This window comes from Pelmatolapia mariae, linkage group LG7 (genome assembly GCF_036321145.2).
Source record: "Pelmatolapia mariae isolate MD_Pm_ZW linkage group LG7, Pm_UMD_F_2, whole genome shotgun sequence".
NCBI classification, from domain to species: domain Eukaryota; kingdom Metazoa; phylum Chordata; class Actinopteri; order Cichliformes; family Cichlidae; genus Pelmatolapia; species Pelmatolapia mariae.
Genome location: NC_086233.1, coordinates 10,784,756 through 10,801,786, shown reverse-complemented (window position 1 = coordinate 10,801,786; position 17,031 = coordinate 10,784,756). Strand labels below are relative to the sequence as shown.

At 39.5% G+C, this 17,031-nt stretch overlaps 1 protein-coding gene across 2 annotated transcripts; it reads left to right on the top strand.

Annotated features, from left to right (window-relative positions):
• The first annotated feature begins 4,886 nt into the window (after positions 1-4,886).
• On the top strand, positions 4,887-15,365 carry nadk2 (NAD kinase 2, mitochondrial). Of its 2 annotated transcripts, none has more exons than XM_063477883.1 (12): positions 4,887-5,662; positions 5,755-5,843; positions 5,930-6,018; positions 6,260-6,341; positions 7,715-7,798; positions 8,957-9,096; positions 9,253-9,346; positions 9,534-9,629; positions 10,222-10,277; positions 13,354-13,407; positions 13,494-13,617; positions 13,720-15,365. In XM_063477883.1, exons 1-12 carry the CDS (start codon positions 5,441-5,443, stop codon positions 13,856-13,858), a joined length of 1,269 nt encoding a protein of 422 aa, XP_063333953.1. In that variant the 5' UTR covers positions 4,887-5,440; the 3' UTR covers positions 13,859-15,365. The 2 variants fall into 2 exon arrangements, with proteins under 2 accessions (XP_063333953.1, XP_063333952.1); XM_063477882.1 differs by having other exon boundaries at positions 9,486-9,629.
• Positions 15,366-17,031: the final 1,666 nt, after the last annotated feature.

The following is a 17,031-nucleotide window of genomic DNA, read 5'->3' as shown; positions in this document are numbered from 1 at the left end:
GATTTGATCTTCAGATCTTAAGATTTTAATTACTCAGACACAAGTTTTCTACTAAAGTAAAATACTACATTTAAAAAGCCCTTAGAAAAGACAGCAAATAAGAACAAACCTTGTTGTAACTGCACATAAAGAGCCTGATGAAACCTGATAGTCCAGTAGATTCCTTCACGCAACAGCTTGCGTAATAGGTGATATACAGGACAACAGCTTCAAGCACAGCTTAATAGTGATGGTAGTAAGCAAATCTCAGTTTCAACTGTGAAGGGAAGACTTCAAGCTGCAGGTTTGACAGGACGAGTTGCAGCTAGAAAGACATTGCTAAGATGTCAGAATAAGACAAAGAGGCTTGCCTGGGCCATATAACACCACCAGTGGACTACTGGAGACTGAATCAAAATTTGAAATCTTCAGTTCATCACGCATGACCTTTGTACGGCATAGAGTAGGCGAAAGGATGGTTCCACAGTGTGTGGCCTCAAATGTCAAACATGGAGGTGGAAGTGTGATGGTCTGGGGCTGTTTTGCTGGATCCAGGGTTGGTTGTACAGAGTGAGAGGCACCCTGAACCAAAACGGCTACCACAGAATTCTGCAGTGCCGTGCAATACCCTCTGGTATGCGCCTAGTGGATCAAGGGTTCATCCTACAGCAAGATAATCGCCCAAAAGTCCAAGCAATTGTAGAACTACTTCAGGAAAAAAGAACAAGATGGTAAGCTTGAAAAAATAGAGTGGCCAGCACAGTCTCCAGACTTAAACCCCATCAAGCTGGTTTGGGATCAACTGGACAGAAGAGTGAAAGCAAAGCAACCTACAAGTGCCACACATTTATGGGAACTTCTGCAACAGATATGGGAAGAACTTTCTGAATATTTGAATATTTGATTTCTATTGTAGAAAGAATGCCACAGTTGGCTACTTTAATGAGTGAAAAGTTTAGAATACATTTCGGTCTCTAAATTGATTCCATGATTTGTTTTTTAACTCCAATTGCTTATTTGTACTATGCTTTCATTTCAGAGTGCAATGAGACAAACTGCATAATTTTCAATAAAAAATTGGAAATATTGGGGTGTTCTAAAACTTTTGACCAGGAGTGCACTTTAAGATTACCATATCCAGGTAGACAAGTTGAATTCAATTCGGTTCATTTAGTTCAATCAGGTAAAAACAGGGATTACTAAAACTTACAAAACCAGTTAGAGTGTTTTGCAGCCAACCAGTTAACCATGACTATTTCCTGATTTCGTGCCTTAAGTCATCCAAGCATCTTTTTCAGTTTTGAGTGAGGGAGCAACACATCTGTAAACCTTTTTATTTTTTGTCCTTGAGGCTGCAGTATGGAGGAAATATTTAAAACATATAGTTGTAGTGCCAAACTGGTGATCTGTCCAGGGTGCACCCTGCCTCTCGCCCTATGATAGCTAACTTAGGCTCCAGCTATAGACCTGTAGTCTGGCAATCTGACTACAGGTCTAGATGACATATCCTTCAATGCACATATTAAACAAATATGTAGGCCTGCTTTCTTCCATTTGCATTTTAACTCTAATATTAGAAATGTCCTGCATCAGAGTGATGCTGATAGGGGACCGTATGATTGTTGGGGTTTTCTCTGTTATTATAGGGTCTACAAAACACTCTGAGGAAACTGTTTTTTTTTTTTTATTTGGTGCTATATAAATAAATTTGAATTGAATTGAAAATTGAATAAACACTTTGGAATCCACTATCTCCTCCACCCCCACAAGCTTGCATCGTTTCTGCAGCTTTCTCCGCTGCACATTTTCACTCTTGATGTCCCATTTTTAAACACATCACATCACATCTAGTGACTGGGAAGTTCACTGAACTCACTGCACTCACTATCATGTTCATTAAATCAGTTGAAGATAATGTTTGATGGTAAACTTTGGCCATTATTGAGGACTGATCTTAGTTTCCATTGCTGAGAAAAATTAAAAGTAGCTCTTTTAAATAATTTGCACTCACTCAAGTTCACTCAAGTATTTCTCAAGTAGTATAGAATTTCAAAGAGTGTGTCCCTATAGTCTATCTACAGAAAATGAATTTGAATATAAGTCAGATTTAATGTAAAAAAACAAAACAAAAAACAATATCAAATAATGCTATAAAAAAAATTTAATTAAAAAAGAGAATAATTATAGTCATTATTATCTACTTTTTAAGTCTGAATCTTATTGTCTTAGTCTTAGTCTAAATTTGTTATAGTATTACAGCAATAATTGTTTTGTTAATAATGGAGAATGTATACACTTTTACCTCGGTTACCTTTACTAATCAATTTGAATTCATCTTCCAGTGCTGACAGAAGACTAACTGCTTGGTGCCATTCTTGTGCTTCTGTAGACTGCAAGCGAAAGCAGAGTCCTCAAGTTTTTTACTTCGTGATTTCGAAATCATTTGTTCTCTGGGGCTTGGAGGCTTCAGTCATGTGTAGCTGGTAGGTGTAGATATGATATAATATGATGTTGCTGTCGATGAGTACGTACATGCTTTATGTGTTTTTGTGCATTCAGGTTCATTTAAAGAATGATCGTAATACATCATTAGTGTTAAAGGAACATCACATCGTGGACCCCACCCAGCAGGGTCATATCTTCTCTGAGCGCCGCATCATAAAACCAGAACAAACAGATTCAGGGATAGCTTCTTTCCCAGAGCTATCACCATTGCAAATAAGCACAAAAACAATTGAACCTGCTTAGCCATACCATATTGTCACTGCCATTATATTATGCTATTATTATTATGCTGCTATTCATACTGTCATACTGTCATTATATTAATGCTGCTATCCTGTAAATATCATACTTACTTTTGTTTGAGTACTTATGTTTGTTTTATTGTACCTTTTATATCTTACTATTTTTTTATTATATTTATTATTGCATTTTGCACCAAGGGAGTGGCACTCCAATTTCGTTGTACCCTGTACAATGACAATAAAGGCTATTCTATTCTATTCTATTCTTCTATTCTATCATAATGGAGCTCCACAATCCATTTATTATCAGGTCAGTGTATGAATTATTCTGATGCAATTAAAAATGCGCTACGCTGTTTCAGAACATCAATATTATTCTCAAAATGATCAATAATATTTTTTTTCTTGATGTGGCAATCATACCCCTTCGTAGAGTGAGATAGGCGATCTATGTTGACTGTGAACAATCAATGAACAGAGGGCTTGGCTTACTAGAACAAATGACATCACCTACAGTGCTGTTTTGAAATCCCTTCCAAGACGCCTCAACCCCCACTCATATCTAGCATCAAGTGATCTCAATCTATAGACCGGATAAGATACTTATCATTATACAAAATTATACAGAAAAATTATACAAAAATGATACATTATACAAAAGTGTAAAACAAAATTTTACTCCACTCTCAAGATTCAATTGAATTCAATTCAATTTTATTTATGCAGCAGCAAATCACAACAACTGTCACCTCAAGGTGCTTTATATTGTAAGGTAGACCCTGCAATAATACATACAGAGAAAAACCCAACAATCTTATGACCCCCTATGAGCAAGCACTTTAGCAACAGTGGAAAGGAAAAACTCCCTTTTAACAGGAAGAAACATTCGGAAGAACCAGGCTCAGGGAGGGGCGGCCATCTGCCGCAAACAGTTGGGGTGAGAGAAGGAAGCAGGATAAAATACATGCAGTGGAAGACAGCCAGAGATTGATAACAAGTGTGATTCAGTGCAGAGAGGTATATTAACACATAGTGAGTGATAAAGGTGACTGACAAAGAAATACTCAGTGCATCATGGGAATCCCCCAGCAGCCTACGCCTATTTCAGCATTACTAAGGGTAGCCCTAACTATATGCTTTAGCAAAAAGGAAAGTTTTAAGCCTAATCTTAAAAGTAGCGATAGTGCCTTTCTCCCGAATCCAAACTGGAAGCTGGTTCCATAGAAGAGGGACCTGAAAACTGAAGGCTCTCCCTCCCATTCTACTTTTAAATGCTCTAGGAACAACAAGTAAGCCTGCAGTGTGACAGTGAAGTGCTCTAATAGGGTGATATGGTACTATAAGGTCATTAAGATAAGATGGGGCCTAATTATTTAAGACCTTGTATGTGAGGAGCAGGATTTTGAATTCAATTCTGGATTTAACAGGGAGCCAATGGAGGGAAGCCAAAATAGGAGAAATATGCTCTTTCTTTCCAGTCCCTATCAATACTCTTGCTGCAGCATTTTGGGTCAACTCAAGGCTTTTCAGTGAGTTTTTAGGACCTCCTGATAATAATGAATTACACTAGTCCAGCCTAGAAGTAATAAATGCATGAATTAGTTTTTTAGCGTCACTCTGATTTTAGAGATATTGTGCAAATGTAAGAAAGCAGTCAATCACTTTTTGGCAAATACAGGAAATCAGTTTTTGTCAGCCGATCACTTTTTGGCACAACACCCGGTCGTGCACGTCTTGATTTTTGTTTCAAGGCACTGCAGCGCGTCGCATGTGGGTGAGAGCCCCTCTCCCCCGTCTGTCCGACCGAAAAGTGTACCCAGACGGAAAATTTTGGGGGACCATAAATCCTGCAGATCAAGCATTGACCATTGGTCATTTTCAGTACTCACAATTAATTGCCCAATCAAATTACTAAACATAATTACATATTGACATAATTAGAGAGAGATTCAAGTCAAATAAATAGCTACTTTGACAATGAGCCACTGCTGATAGCTAGAGTGTGTGTCTGTTTTGTTTTGACTGATCATTCATGCTGGGGCGCTTACACCAAGAAATCCGTTTGTTTGTTTTTTGTCCCAGGCCTGCCTCCAGCTGATCCAAGCCCCTTCGACCAGCCAATCAGATGCTACGTAACGTACGCACGCATGCACGTACAGCCTGAGTACGTGCCCGGTTGCATGGTTTGTGCTTCCACTGTTTTCTATGTTGTCGCGTATTATTCACCTTCTTATGGGTGTTATCTCGTGTTTAAGGAGCTTTGGAGCGTGGCACGGCTTGAATGTGGCGTGCGACAACAGTTAGCCCAGTGAAAAAGATGTGATAGGCAGACAGGCTAACGACTTGTGAACAAGCTGCTAGCTACTTTTAGCTTGTTAAGCTCAGCTGGAAAAGTCCGGTTCTGCCAAATATGGTTAGAAGAATCACTAGTTAGCAGCAAGGTTACTGCTGTTTTTGGTGTTTTAGTGCTGTTCTGAGGAGATACTTGACTCGGACAGTTAAATCTTAACGTTTTCATCTAGCAACACGGGGCGAGAGTGGTGGTGACCGTCCTTGACTGCTGTGTCCGCGTGGATCTCACTTGACTGTGAAACATCTGTCGAGTACTGACAGGAGTCAGTATGTGCGCTCCCTAACAGCTGCACTACGCAGGACCCTCAGTAACTCTAACCGGACCTTTGTGAAGTTTTTGGTTGTAGGTTCATTTAATAAGGATGGCTCGCCGTTCGGTGCTGTGCCACGGGAGTCGAGCCATCAGCCTGCTGTATGGAAACACTCTTCGCCCCCTCCACGCTTCAGTATGCAGCGCATCACCACAACCGAAAGCTGGGTTCAGACCAGAAAAGGTAGCAGTGGTCACAAAGACTACGCGGTATGAGTTTGAACAGCAGCGGTATCGCTATGCAGGAGTTTCTGAAGAAGATCTAAAGCAGTTGGTAAGACTGCATTCATGTGACTACCACAAAGCAAACACGCCACTTTACATTCTACCCTTCACTCAGTGTTTTACTTAATCTGTGTTCTACAGCTTGCTATGAAGGGCTCCAGCTACAATGGCCTGCTGGAAAGACACAACATCCACACTAGCAATGTGGAACACATTGTGAAGAGCCTGCAGTAAGATACCGTCCAACAGCAATGTTTCTTAGAAAAATGGGAAGTGTTTGCAGCTGGGACTCTCTTTGTATTCTGTTTGTTTTCAGGAGAGAAGGCATTACTGTACAAGTGGTAAAAAGAGGAGAATACAATGAAGATGTAGTGCGGTGGGCAGATACCATTATCTCTGCTGGAGGTAGGAATATTTTGTCATCCTAGGTATCATTTGTACAACAAAGCTGTCTGCTTGGGACAGTAATTCATTGTAAATGTAGAACATCAATAACGGCTTATATGGTCATTACCAGTATATATTCTGTTAATGTAATAACCACAGAATAAAAGGTTCTTCCTTGTCTTTCACTTTCTTTGTTCTTTAACACAATCCAAGTTCAATAACTGGAATTGTGTGGGGTTTTTTTGTTTTTGTTTATTAGGTGATGGAACAATGCTACTTGTGGCCAGTAAGGTTTTTAGCAAAGACAAACCAGTCGTTGGAGTTAACACAGACCCTGAAAGGTAAAGCACAGAACAGACCATTGTTGGATATGAATTGTATTGTTAAATTAAAGTGGACCTATTATGATAGTGTACAACTCCATATTTTTGTTGTTGGGCTAGTTCTGCATAGAGCTGGGCAATATAGACAAAATTATTATCACTATTAATGTTATTTTTTTTTCTTTATTAAACAATTTTGGTAATTATTAATATAGATCTAGGTACATGTTAGTATTCTAAGCTAGCTGTTTGTTTTAATACAAATTGAAAGTTGAAGAAAAAGTATTAATAACTAATAGGATACAATTACCTGAAACATGGGGAAATTACTGGTTTACATGCATTAAAAAATACTATTAACTCAAATTAACTGGCAGTATAACACTGTGCTGTACTGTTTAACAGTGCAAGCATAAAAAATGTAAATTAAGTCTACATCTAAAAATCTTCAAGTAAAAACACGACATAGAGACTAATGTATTCTATCTGAATAATTGCACCTGTACCTCCAATTAAGAAGACTAGCCTGTTCACGGTTTCAAGTTTAATAGACATTCTTTTGCATATTTTTGAAAGTAATGAAAGAGGTGTGTCATTTTACTGAACTTTGTCAGGACCTGTCGGCGCTGTGTCTTTTAACCTGTCTATCTGTGCTCAGTCTGAATGGAGAAAACTGAACGACTTCTGCACTTTTGACTTTTTGCGACCTGTATTATCTCTTCCTGAGCAGCTGGCTTTTCGGCATTACTTGTTGGGTGCGGCAGAGTATTAGAGCCACGTTAACCTGTTGAACCTCATTGCCCCTGGTACCATGGTTGAGAGGGAGAACATCTATTGGCCCGATAAGCCATGTGTATTGATTGAATTTATCATTGTCATCAACATTTTTAAAATAGCGTGATCGTTTTGTCCTCCAGCACTAGTTCTGCATGGTTTGGAGACGATCTTTATCGTTATGCTGGACCATCGTTATTCTGGACCTTCGTCCGCCCCTTTAGTTCATCCTCTGTCTTACATGTATTGGGGTTCTTCACTGTCGCAGAGCCAGAAGAAGGGAAAAACTGTCTGAAAATGAGTGTTTAGAGCAGCCATGAGTTTTTACCTCGCAATAATTATTTGCAAGTACACTGACTTCATTCTTTGAAATTTTGGCCACATCCACTGTTGGAACAGTGTATATATACACAACAGAAAGTAGATGAAAAGCATAGTAGGTCCACAATAATAAAGTCTGTGTTTTATTGAAAAACTCAATAAGTCATTAATGTAAATTTCTCAGTGCAGTGGTGTGTAAGTATTTAAATAAGTTGAAATTTTCATGGGATTAAGCCAGCCAATTGCTGGTTAACATTTCCAGGTGAGTATATTGAAGTTTTGTCTTTCTACTGAAGGTCAGAAGGTCATCTGTGCCTGCCTGTGCGATACACTCGTGCCTTCCCAGAGGCACTGGAGAAGCTGTGCCGTGGTGAGTTCAGGTGTGTATTTTTATCTACAAATGCTGACTGCTCTCACGCCTTCCTCAATGTTAGCAGCTTTTTCTGGCTCAGTAGTGACAATCTACAGTTATGGTATGTAGTATTTGGACAGTGGCTGAATTTTTTGCAGTTTTGCCTCTGTGCACAACCACAGTTGCTTTTAAATCAGGTAACTTACCAATGGAAATGGGGGAATGTGTATGAAATGAGTGTAGTTAAACAGTTAATGCAATACCTTTTGTTAAAGTGTAAAGTACCTTGAGTTAAAGTGAAAACTCTGCACTTTAATAACATGTTTGATTTAAAATGTACTGTGGTTCTGCGAGGTAAAAATGCAAAATTGTATCATTGTGTCTGTATTGAAGGCCCTGACAACTGCATTATGTTATTAACTAATACCAGTGGATTATTTTATGTTCAAAGTTGTACAGAAAATAGTCCATAACTCTTTGCTGCTGGCTATAGCGTACTGAACACCATGGAGTTGTTGACATGTCATTAGCTTAGAGTTCAGGAGTTTAAATCTGTGTGTCTGGGGAAAAGTCACATGATGTCTAAAACCCCAAAGCTGTGTCGTCAAACTCAGTCGGATATCCTAAATCCATTTACACTGTCCTGTAAAAATGACTCGCCTGCTACTAGAGTTCACTGCTGCCCAATTCAATTCAATTCAATTCAATTTTATTTATATAGCGCCAAATCACAACAAAAGTCGCCTCAAGGCGCTTTATATTGTACAGTAGATAGCACAATATTAAATACAGAGAAAAACCCAACAATCATATCATATGACCCCCTATGAGCAAGCACTTTGGCGACAGTGGGAAGGAAAAACTCCCTTTTAACAGGAAGAAACCTCCGGCAGAACCAGGCTCAGGGAGGGGCGGCCATCTGCTGCGACCAGCCCACTGTCAAGAGTTTTGGTAAAAGTGTCCAGTAAAAATGAATATGGTGATATTTGGGATGCTGTCTTAGTGTCACCGTTTTATTTCCTCAGATTCTGTAGTTATGTTTCAAAGTAGACCTCCTCTTCTCATAAAAGTGGTTTAAAGAGGATTCAGAGACAAATATAGAAAATGGAGAAATGGCGCACACACAAGGCTAACGCCTCTTGAGACTGCAGATCTCGTCCCCTTACATTTCCCTGGTTGTCTTCAGGTGGCTGTGGCGTCAGAGGATCCGTCTGCACTTAGAGGGCACAGGAATAAATCCCAATCCAGTGGACCTCCACGAACAGCAGCTCAGCCTGGAGCAGCACAACCAAGCTCACCGCTTCACCTCCATGGACAACTTAAACAGTACGACCCACTCAGCATGCTTGTCTGATCCAGTCTCTTTTCTCCAGTGTCACTCAACCCTGAGTTTGTGCAAACATGGCGTGAGATTGGAGTTATATTGATGTTTTCTTGATTTCTTTCCCTGCGTCCTTTTCCCAATTCAATTACTCTTTCTAGGGACAGGAACACTACATGAGACCTTCTACAAGCCTAGCCTTCTGCCTGTTAGAAGCTTAAATGAAATCTTCATTGGAGAATCTCTGTCTTCCAGGTACCTTAATCGTGGAAACAGATTCTTACTCCCATCTAAGCATGTTTGCATATTTTAATTTTCATAAATCCTCAGTCCCTTCACTGGCATGCTGCACGCTTTCCCAGCACTCATCAGGAAAAATCTCTGTCCACCACAGGGTGAAGTTAAAATCCTTCAAACCCCATGTTAACCTCTTGCTCCATAGGGCTTCCTACTACGAGATCTCCGTGGATGATGGCCCATGGGAAAAACAGAAGAGTTCTGGACTGAACATTTGCACAGGAACAGGATCCAAAGCCTGGTACACAAAACAACTTTAAATGTTTAAAAAAGTAGTTCCTAATCACCTTCCTGCACCAGGAATAGCTCTTCCTGCACCATTTAAAGCTTTGATGCTTGAGTCAGGTGCAAATGAACCTCATAGGTTCATAGTCTCTTCACATAAGTGAGCAAATTCTTACTGGACTGTAAAAAGTGTGATGTGATGGGAAAAGTTTCAAGTCACTGGAAAAATGTTGTGTGGATCAACCAAACTTAAGTAAATTTCTCTTAGTTGGCTCCAAACACCTGATTCATCTTTGGTTGGTCCGTGAAGAGCTTTTAATATTCAGATTAATATTATTAAACTTCACCTAACATTGAAAGGAGATGCAAGCAAGACTTAAACAGACACAGATAGATATATAGATAGATATAAAATTTATATTGGCCCAGTTGTGATTTACTACTAAAAATGCTGATTCTTTACTTAGATATTGTTTTATTTTTGCCACTTTTATTTTTCCTATAAATTATGAAAGCCATTGATGATATTGCCTTACAAATAAGAATGAAAAGAATCGTGTCTTTACACTTGTCAGCTCCCTCACGATCTTCTCTCTTGTGCTCCGCAGGTCATACAACATCAATAAACTTGCTGAGCAAGCAGTGGAAGAAGTTCTAAAAATTGGTATGTACTGTATATGTACAAATTTGGAGGTGCATGACCTGCAGATATCATCATAACTTTGCAGAGTAGCAGGCAGAGACTTGCAAGATGTGTCTGTCTTAATGTTGCTCATCAGCAAATGCAGCAAAATAGTAACACCTAAACTCTCAAGAAGAATGTGTAGTTCCATTTGCCTGGTTGTCAATCTAAACAATTTGTGTATATGTGAAAAAGAAAAAGGCGACTTTCTTTATTTGCCCGATGCAGCCGCTCTCTTACTCACTGTCAACCACTCAGTCTGAAGCCCTTCACCTCCTCAATTCAGCTATGGTTCCCCCACTGCTCTGACACACCCCAAAATTCACTGTGATGAATAAAACCGTAATGATCTATTGATGATTTTTTAAATTTATTTATCACAAACTGATTAAATATAAAGTTCAGTTTTTATTTACCAGAGTTACATGATTTTTGTTTTTTAATGACCCCTTGGCGGTTCTACTGTTAAAGCCACCCTTCCCTTTAAGCATCTTTTTCTGAATAGTTGACCCTTGTAAGCAGGAGCTTTAAACAGCAGGTGGGTGTAACATTACCCAGAGCTGTGTGCCTGAGGTAAACATACTGCACATTCTAGTGTCAAACAGATCCGTACATACCAAACTGTCTGGAGTTTTTTAGGGCTAAAGCACATACACTTACCTCATAACTTAAAACTGTGGACATGGTTAACACTGAGTATCCACCCAAGGTTATTATTATTGTCAACGAAAACTAAAACTAGAAATGGAAAAAAACATTTTAGTTAACAAAATGAAAATAAAAACTAGACTGACGCTAAAACCAACTGAAATTATGTTGTTAAAGGAAAGAGCCTCAGTTTTAGTCTCCAAAAGTTGATTCTGTTCATCTGGACGTAGCGTTTTGTGGGAGAAACGTTTCGTCACTCATCCAAGTGACGAAACTTGGATGCAGGTCATCTCTCCTGGATCGGCGGGAGCTTCCTTTAGGTGTCTTTCCAGCTTTGACAAAAGTCCAGCTGGGATAACCACATTTACACGTCAGCTTTTAGATGTCCCCCATTACTGATGGAAATCTCACAGTCTAAGAAGGCTAGCCTGCCACTTTTCATATCCTCCCTGGTGGATTTGATGTGTCGGTCCACTGAGTTAATGTGATCTGTGAAATGTAGTACGTCCTGAGATTTGATTTTCACCCAGGTGTCATCCACATATCTGAACCAATGGCTTTGTGGTGTTCCAGGGTAGGATAGCAAAGCCCTCTTTTCCACTTCTTCTATGTACAAATTGGCCACGATGGGTGAAACTGGGGAGCCCATGGCACACCCATGTTTCTGCCTGTAGAACTGACCCTTGTATGTGAAGTAGGTGGAATGAAGACACAGTTCCAAAAGCAAACACACTTGGTCAATGCTGAGAGTGGTCCTGTTGCTGAGGTTGGGGTCATCCTGTAATCTCTTACTGACTACCTCCAACGCTTCCGTGACTGGGATGCAAGTGAAGAGAGATGTAACGTCGTACGAGACCATGGTTTCATCTGCCTCCATAATGACATCTCTCACCTTCTCAACAAAATCCAGGGTGTTCTGGATGTGGTGTTCAGAGCTGCCCACCAGCGGGTTGAGGATCGAAGCCAGAAACTTGGAGATGTTATAGGTGACAGAGTTGATCATGCAGACAGTCAGTCTTAAAGGTGCCCCCTGTTTATGTATCTTCGGTAAACCATACAGGCTTGGTGTAGACTCCCCTGGGTATAGCCTGTGGTATGAGGTCCGGTCAATAGCCTTGTCTTGTTCTAACTGCTTCAGTCTATCACCCTCTTCCTGTAGCCACTTCCTGGGTCTCGTTTCAGGGGCTCATAAGTATTTTCATCACTGAGTAGTGACAAAATCTTCTCATGATAGTCTTTCTGGTTTAGCAATACTGTGCACCTACCCTTGTTTGCCGGAAGGATGATAATGTTGTTGTCATCACTAAGTGATGTGAGTGCCTTCCTCTCCTTTATGGTGATGTTGGATGCTGGGGGCTTTGCATTGCTGAGACAGGCCGAAACTTTTGTCCATAGTTGCTCTGCTTCCACTTCTGCAATATTGTTGTTACGAATTGCTGTTTCTGTGGCTGTGATCAGCTGAATGGTACAGCTTGAATGGTACTCATGGCCATTGATCAGTGATCTTTGATCAGTGGTCTTTGATCAGTGGGTTTTGGTCAGTGGTTGTTGATCAATGGTCATGAGAATTTGCATAATTATGATTAAGGAACTGACCTCCCAGCCCATTGTTCCTTCAGTGGGCTGGTTTCAGTCATTATGCAAATGTACTGTTTATAAGATTTGGGGAAACCTGCAGTCAGCTGAGACTAAAGAAGTCACTTGGATGAGTGACGAAACGTTTCTCCCACAAAACGCTACGTCCAGATGAACAGAATCAACTTTTGGAGATTTACTTTCCTGGATGATTGAGAATGCATCAAGACCTCAGTTTTAGTATGTGTTAGTCTGGTAAAGATTCTATTGAGACTTGCCTGCCTACAAGAAATTTTGCCTCTGACTTATCCACTTCATAGAATAATAACTGAAACAAATAAAACTAAACTTTCCACTCTGGCAGCTGACTGAAACTAAATTCAATTAAAAGCAAAAAGTCCAAATAATAAAATATAAAAATGAAAGACTCTAATAACTCTGGTGTCCCCCACTGGAACAGCATTCATGACAGAAAATAAGGGGAGGTACAAAAGGTCCACTTTCCACCAGTATGTGGATTAAGAGGGGAGAAAAAGAATCAAACCTGGTATTATTTTATTAGTTATGCTGAGGACCTTTCACTTAAACTATAACACATCCAGTAAGGTTAATGCTAAACTTCCCAAATTTTCAAAAAAAAAAGTTAAACTGCAGTGATCCCACTTACCTGGAATCCAAAATGTATTAAATAATATTTGGCCTCTGTTGTACTGTTATGGAAATGTAGATTGTATTTAGTTGTTTTTTCTAATGATTACTGTCATTACAGCTGTAACTGGTCCTTGCATGCATAAAACCCAATTTGTTTCCTAAATGCCTTTTTATTTTCTTCCAGGAAAATCCCAGTCAGGTCTGGATATCCCACTTAACCAAGAATTAATTGAAAAAGGTGAGCTCCTATTTCACTTGTCATTATTGTTGATTTGTGTAGCTTTATAGCCTTTTTTTATCTTGCTCTCGTGTCTGTGTGATCAGTTACAGAGGAATACAACAAGTCTCTGGTGTTCAGCCCAGATGACAGCCGTTTGTTCTACAGCGTCAGGGAGCCCATCGTGAACAGGGTCTTCTCCAGCAGTCGACAGAGAGGCTTTGCCACAAAGTCAGTGGTGATCAGCAGTCTCAGGCAGAGCACAACGTCGATGAGTCTGTGCTGTAACTGAAGCCTTTGATCGTTTTGGGTTTTTTTCTTCTCTGCCTTCAGGTTGTGTGTCCGTTCTCGCTGTTGGGATGCTTGCATGGTGGTGGATGGTGGGACTTCCTTTGAATTCAACGATGGTGCTATCGCTACAATCAGCATGAGCGAGGAGGACCAGCTCCGGACTGTTGTGTTAGAAAACTGAGACAAGTCTGAATATCTCTCAAACTAACAGTGTTCACAAGTGGATGTGTTCAAAGGGAAGTATTTGTCCTTTGCTTTTGTTTTATTATACATATTTTTCCAAAAAAAAAAAAATCCCATTTACACTTTTTCATTTTTAATATTTGTCACTATTCCAAGCTACAAAGATGATGATCCATTATTTAGATACCGTTTCTGATTATATTTACAGTATATCAGCACAAGCCTTAAAGTGAGCAGTGAAACTAAGGCCAAGATGAAAGAATGTAAAAACTCTTTGTAGACCTGAAGTCATTTGGAAACGTCAGACATAAAAGCTACACCGATCCAGCAGACTGTTTGTGAATATTGCCCCACACTGAAACAGGACAAAGATTTTGATGTGGTTTCACACTACTGAGTGAGCTTTAAGAATCAATTTTTCAAACTGATTAGTAACTTACTGCACCACCATCTGGCTCTGTGATGCGTTCCTGTTACATGTGATGCGCAGTGCTAAGAGGACTGTGGAAGCAAAGCCCCCTGCTGGTCAAACTGTGACAGGGTTTGTAACACCCCACCAAAACAAAACAGTTATGTTAACACTGGACATATGTACTGGATGGCACAACTAGCATGGAAGTTCTTTTCTGTTCCTACAGACCACTCAAAGCACTCCATTTTAAATATATATATTTGGATATGTTGTGTTAAGTTATTATCAGCCAATACTATAAGCTAGCCAACTGTCTTCAGTGGTGGATTAATCCACATTTCCTACTCATCCTACTATCTACTATCCTATAAATTGAGGGGGAAATAATCTACAGGATGTCTTGATGGTAATGAAAGAACATTCACTAATGCATTTAACCTAAGTTTGTGGCCAATTGTGGGATATGCTACATCTGGCTTTGGTACAGTATTTATTACCAGGAGACATTTTCTGTTGGTTTCAGGGCCTCGTTAACACTAGAGAAAAATCTAGATTCATCAATCCTGATGTTTCCAAGCATATATTCACTTGCGCTGTAAGTTTTATAATTGTAAATGTATGCAGAGGACTTGAAGCACAGCGGCTTGCCGAGTAAAGATATTTTTGGAATATAGTGTCTATTTTTTCTAGCTGTCTGAGCCACACAGAACGGTATGTTTTAGAGAAAAAAAATGTAGTGCAGCAAAGAGAACTACCATGTTTAAAGGGTTTTTTCCCCTCTGGTAGAGTTAAAGGGGCTGTTTCTTGACACCTCCCAAGACAGGAAACTGAAGGACTACTGAATCAGTTTTGTCTGTGGTGGGCATAGCTAAAGTTATAGGTGAAACAGTATCTGATGGATACAAAGTTATTTTTAACCCAACAAATCCAAGAGACTTGGAGCCAGGTCAGGTTCTTGCAAAAACCATGTTTTGTTTGAAAAGTTATCTGGAAAGTGTAACATGCACCATGCCAAAGGCAAATTTCCCTATGGAAACACACTCTGTTGGAATGTGTTTTGTTTTGGAACTTGATAAAGTGATATGAAATACAAGTGCTTCTGTGTGCTGCTTCCCCCCCCCCCCCTTAAGCTCATCTTATTACCTTCCTGTCTTCAATGTATCAAACAGGTTGTTTTTCATTGTGACTTTAACAGGAAATCTATGATTCTTAATAATTAAAAATCTGGAGGCTGAAATGATGGTCCAAATTGTGGGAGGAGTCATCCTTAATTTAAAAAAAAAAAAAAAAAAAACCACACAAAATCAGATTTGAGAAGTTGTCTGCTGGAACAAATGCTAAAAACTATCCCTCTGCAGCAACTTCCCTTGCCCTTGATACATTTGGTTATGCTCAGTGCATTTAATCATCTGCAAAGTGTACGATTTTAGTCCGTCTGCTGTAACTGCAGAAGAAAATCATCCGTTTCTTGCATTGTCAGCACTGCAAGTATGTCACAGTTGATGCCATACCCACAAATGTACACTGTTCACTTTTATTTATATAGCGCTAAAACACAGCAACAGTCGCCTAAAGGCACTTTACACTGTAAAGTAAAGACCCTACAATATTACAGAGAAAACAGGAAACCCCAACAGAGTAAGCACTTTGACAGTGGGAAAGGAAAACCCCCTTTTAACAGGAAGAATCCTTTGACACTGTTTAGGGAGAGGCAGCAATTTGCTCTTTGGTTCGGGTTTTTTCCCTCAGCCCAACCAGTTTCAGCAGAGTGAACATAGCACAGCGAGAGGGAAAGAAGAAATACTTAGTGCATCATGGGAAACAGCCGAGGCCTATTTGTTACTCATCCGAGTAACTTCTTCAGTCTCAGCTGACTGCAGGTTTCCCCAACCTTATAAATCATACATGTACTGTTATATGTATGTGTTGTAAATGCACTGTTTATAAGGTTGGGGAAACCTGCAGTCAGCTGAGACTGAAGAAGTTACTCGGATGAGTGATAAAACATTTCTCCCATTGAAAACACTGTCCAGATGAACAGAAAACCTTTTGGGATCTCCAACAGGTGTTTTATGATTTCTCAGGGTTTTCAATTTATTCACATTCACATCTCTTCACTCCTGTCGGTACATATAAGTAGCAATCAAATTCAAATCAAAATTATCTGCTTACTTCTTCACTGTCCAAATGTCCAATTACTTTTGAGCCTTAAAACTGTGGACAATGTATAACAACTCATTTCTCTACAGGAAAAGCAATACTTTTTAAAACTTAAAACAAAAAACATTTGAACATCAATCGCATCTTTATTGATCTAATAATCCACTGATGCTGCAGAGGCAAAAATTACATAAACCTGTGGCACAAACTGTACATTTCCTTATCTTAAGTTTCCTTAAGTTAAATAAATCCTACAGAAAAATTCGATAGCTTTTAGTTTAAAGTGGTTCATCAGCAAGGGCTCTGAGGTGAAAATAAGTTATTCACATGTTCCTCTAGAGTTAAAGCTGACACGAGGGCAAACACATCCACACTATTGAGCTACTTTGATTACTGCAAGCAACACAGATTATATGGAAGTCCATACAAGGTAGTTTCTTTAGCAATAATGTGTTGAGACAAATCCACATATATCAATTGTCATTAAAACTGGTTCAATTAATAAAATCAAATGTTCTCTCATTCTTACAGCTGACACACAAAACACTTACTGTTAAATATGTCGACAGCTGGAGGTAAGGATGCAACTGTTAAATGTT

Excerpts from the sequence above, each read along its gene's own strand:
- nadk2 (XM_063477882.1), top strand. The coding sequence starts at position 5,441 with ATGGCTCGCCGTTCGGTGCTGTGCCACGGGAGTCGAGCCATCAGCCTG. Across the intron at positions 5,844-5,929 it reads CACATTGTGAAGAGCCTGCA|GAGAGAAGGCATTACTGTAC; the intron begins GTAAGATACCGT and ends GTTTGTTTTCAG. Across the intron at positions 6,342-7,714 it reads GTTAACACAGACCCTGAAAG|GTCAGAAGGTCATCTGTGCC; the intron begins GTAAAGCACAGA and ends TTTCTACTGAAG.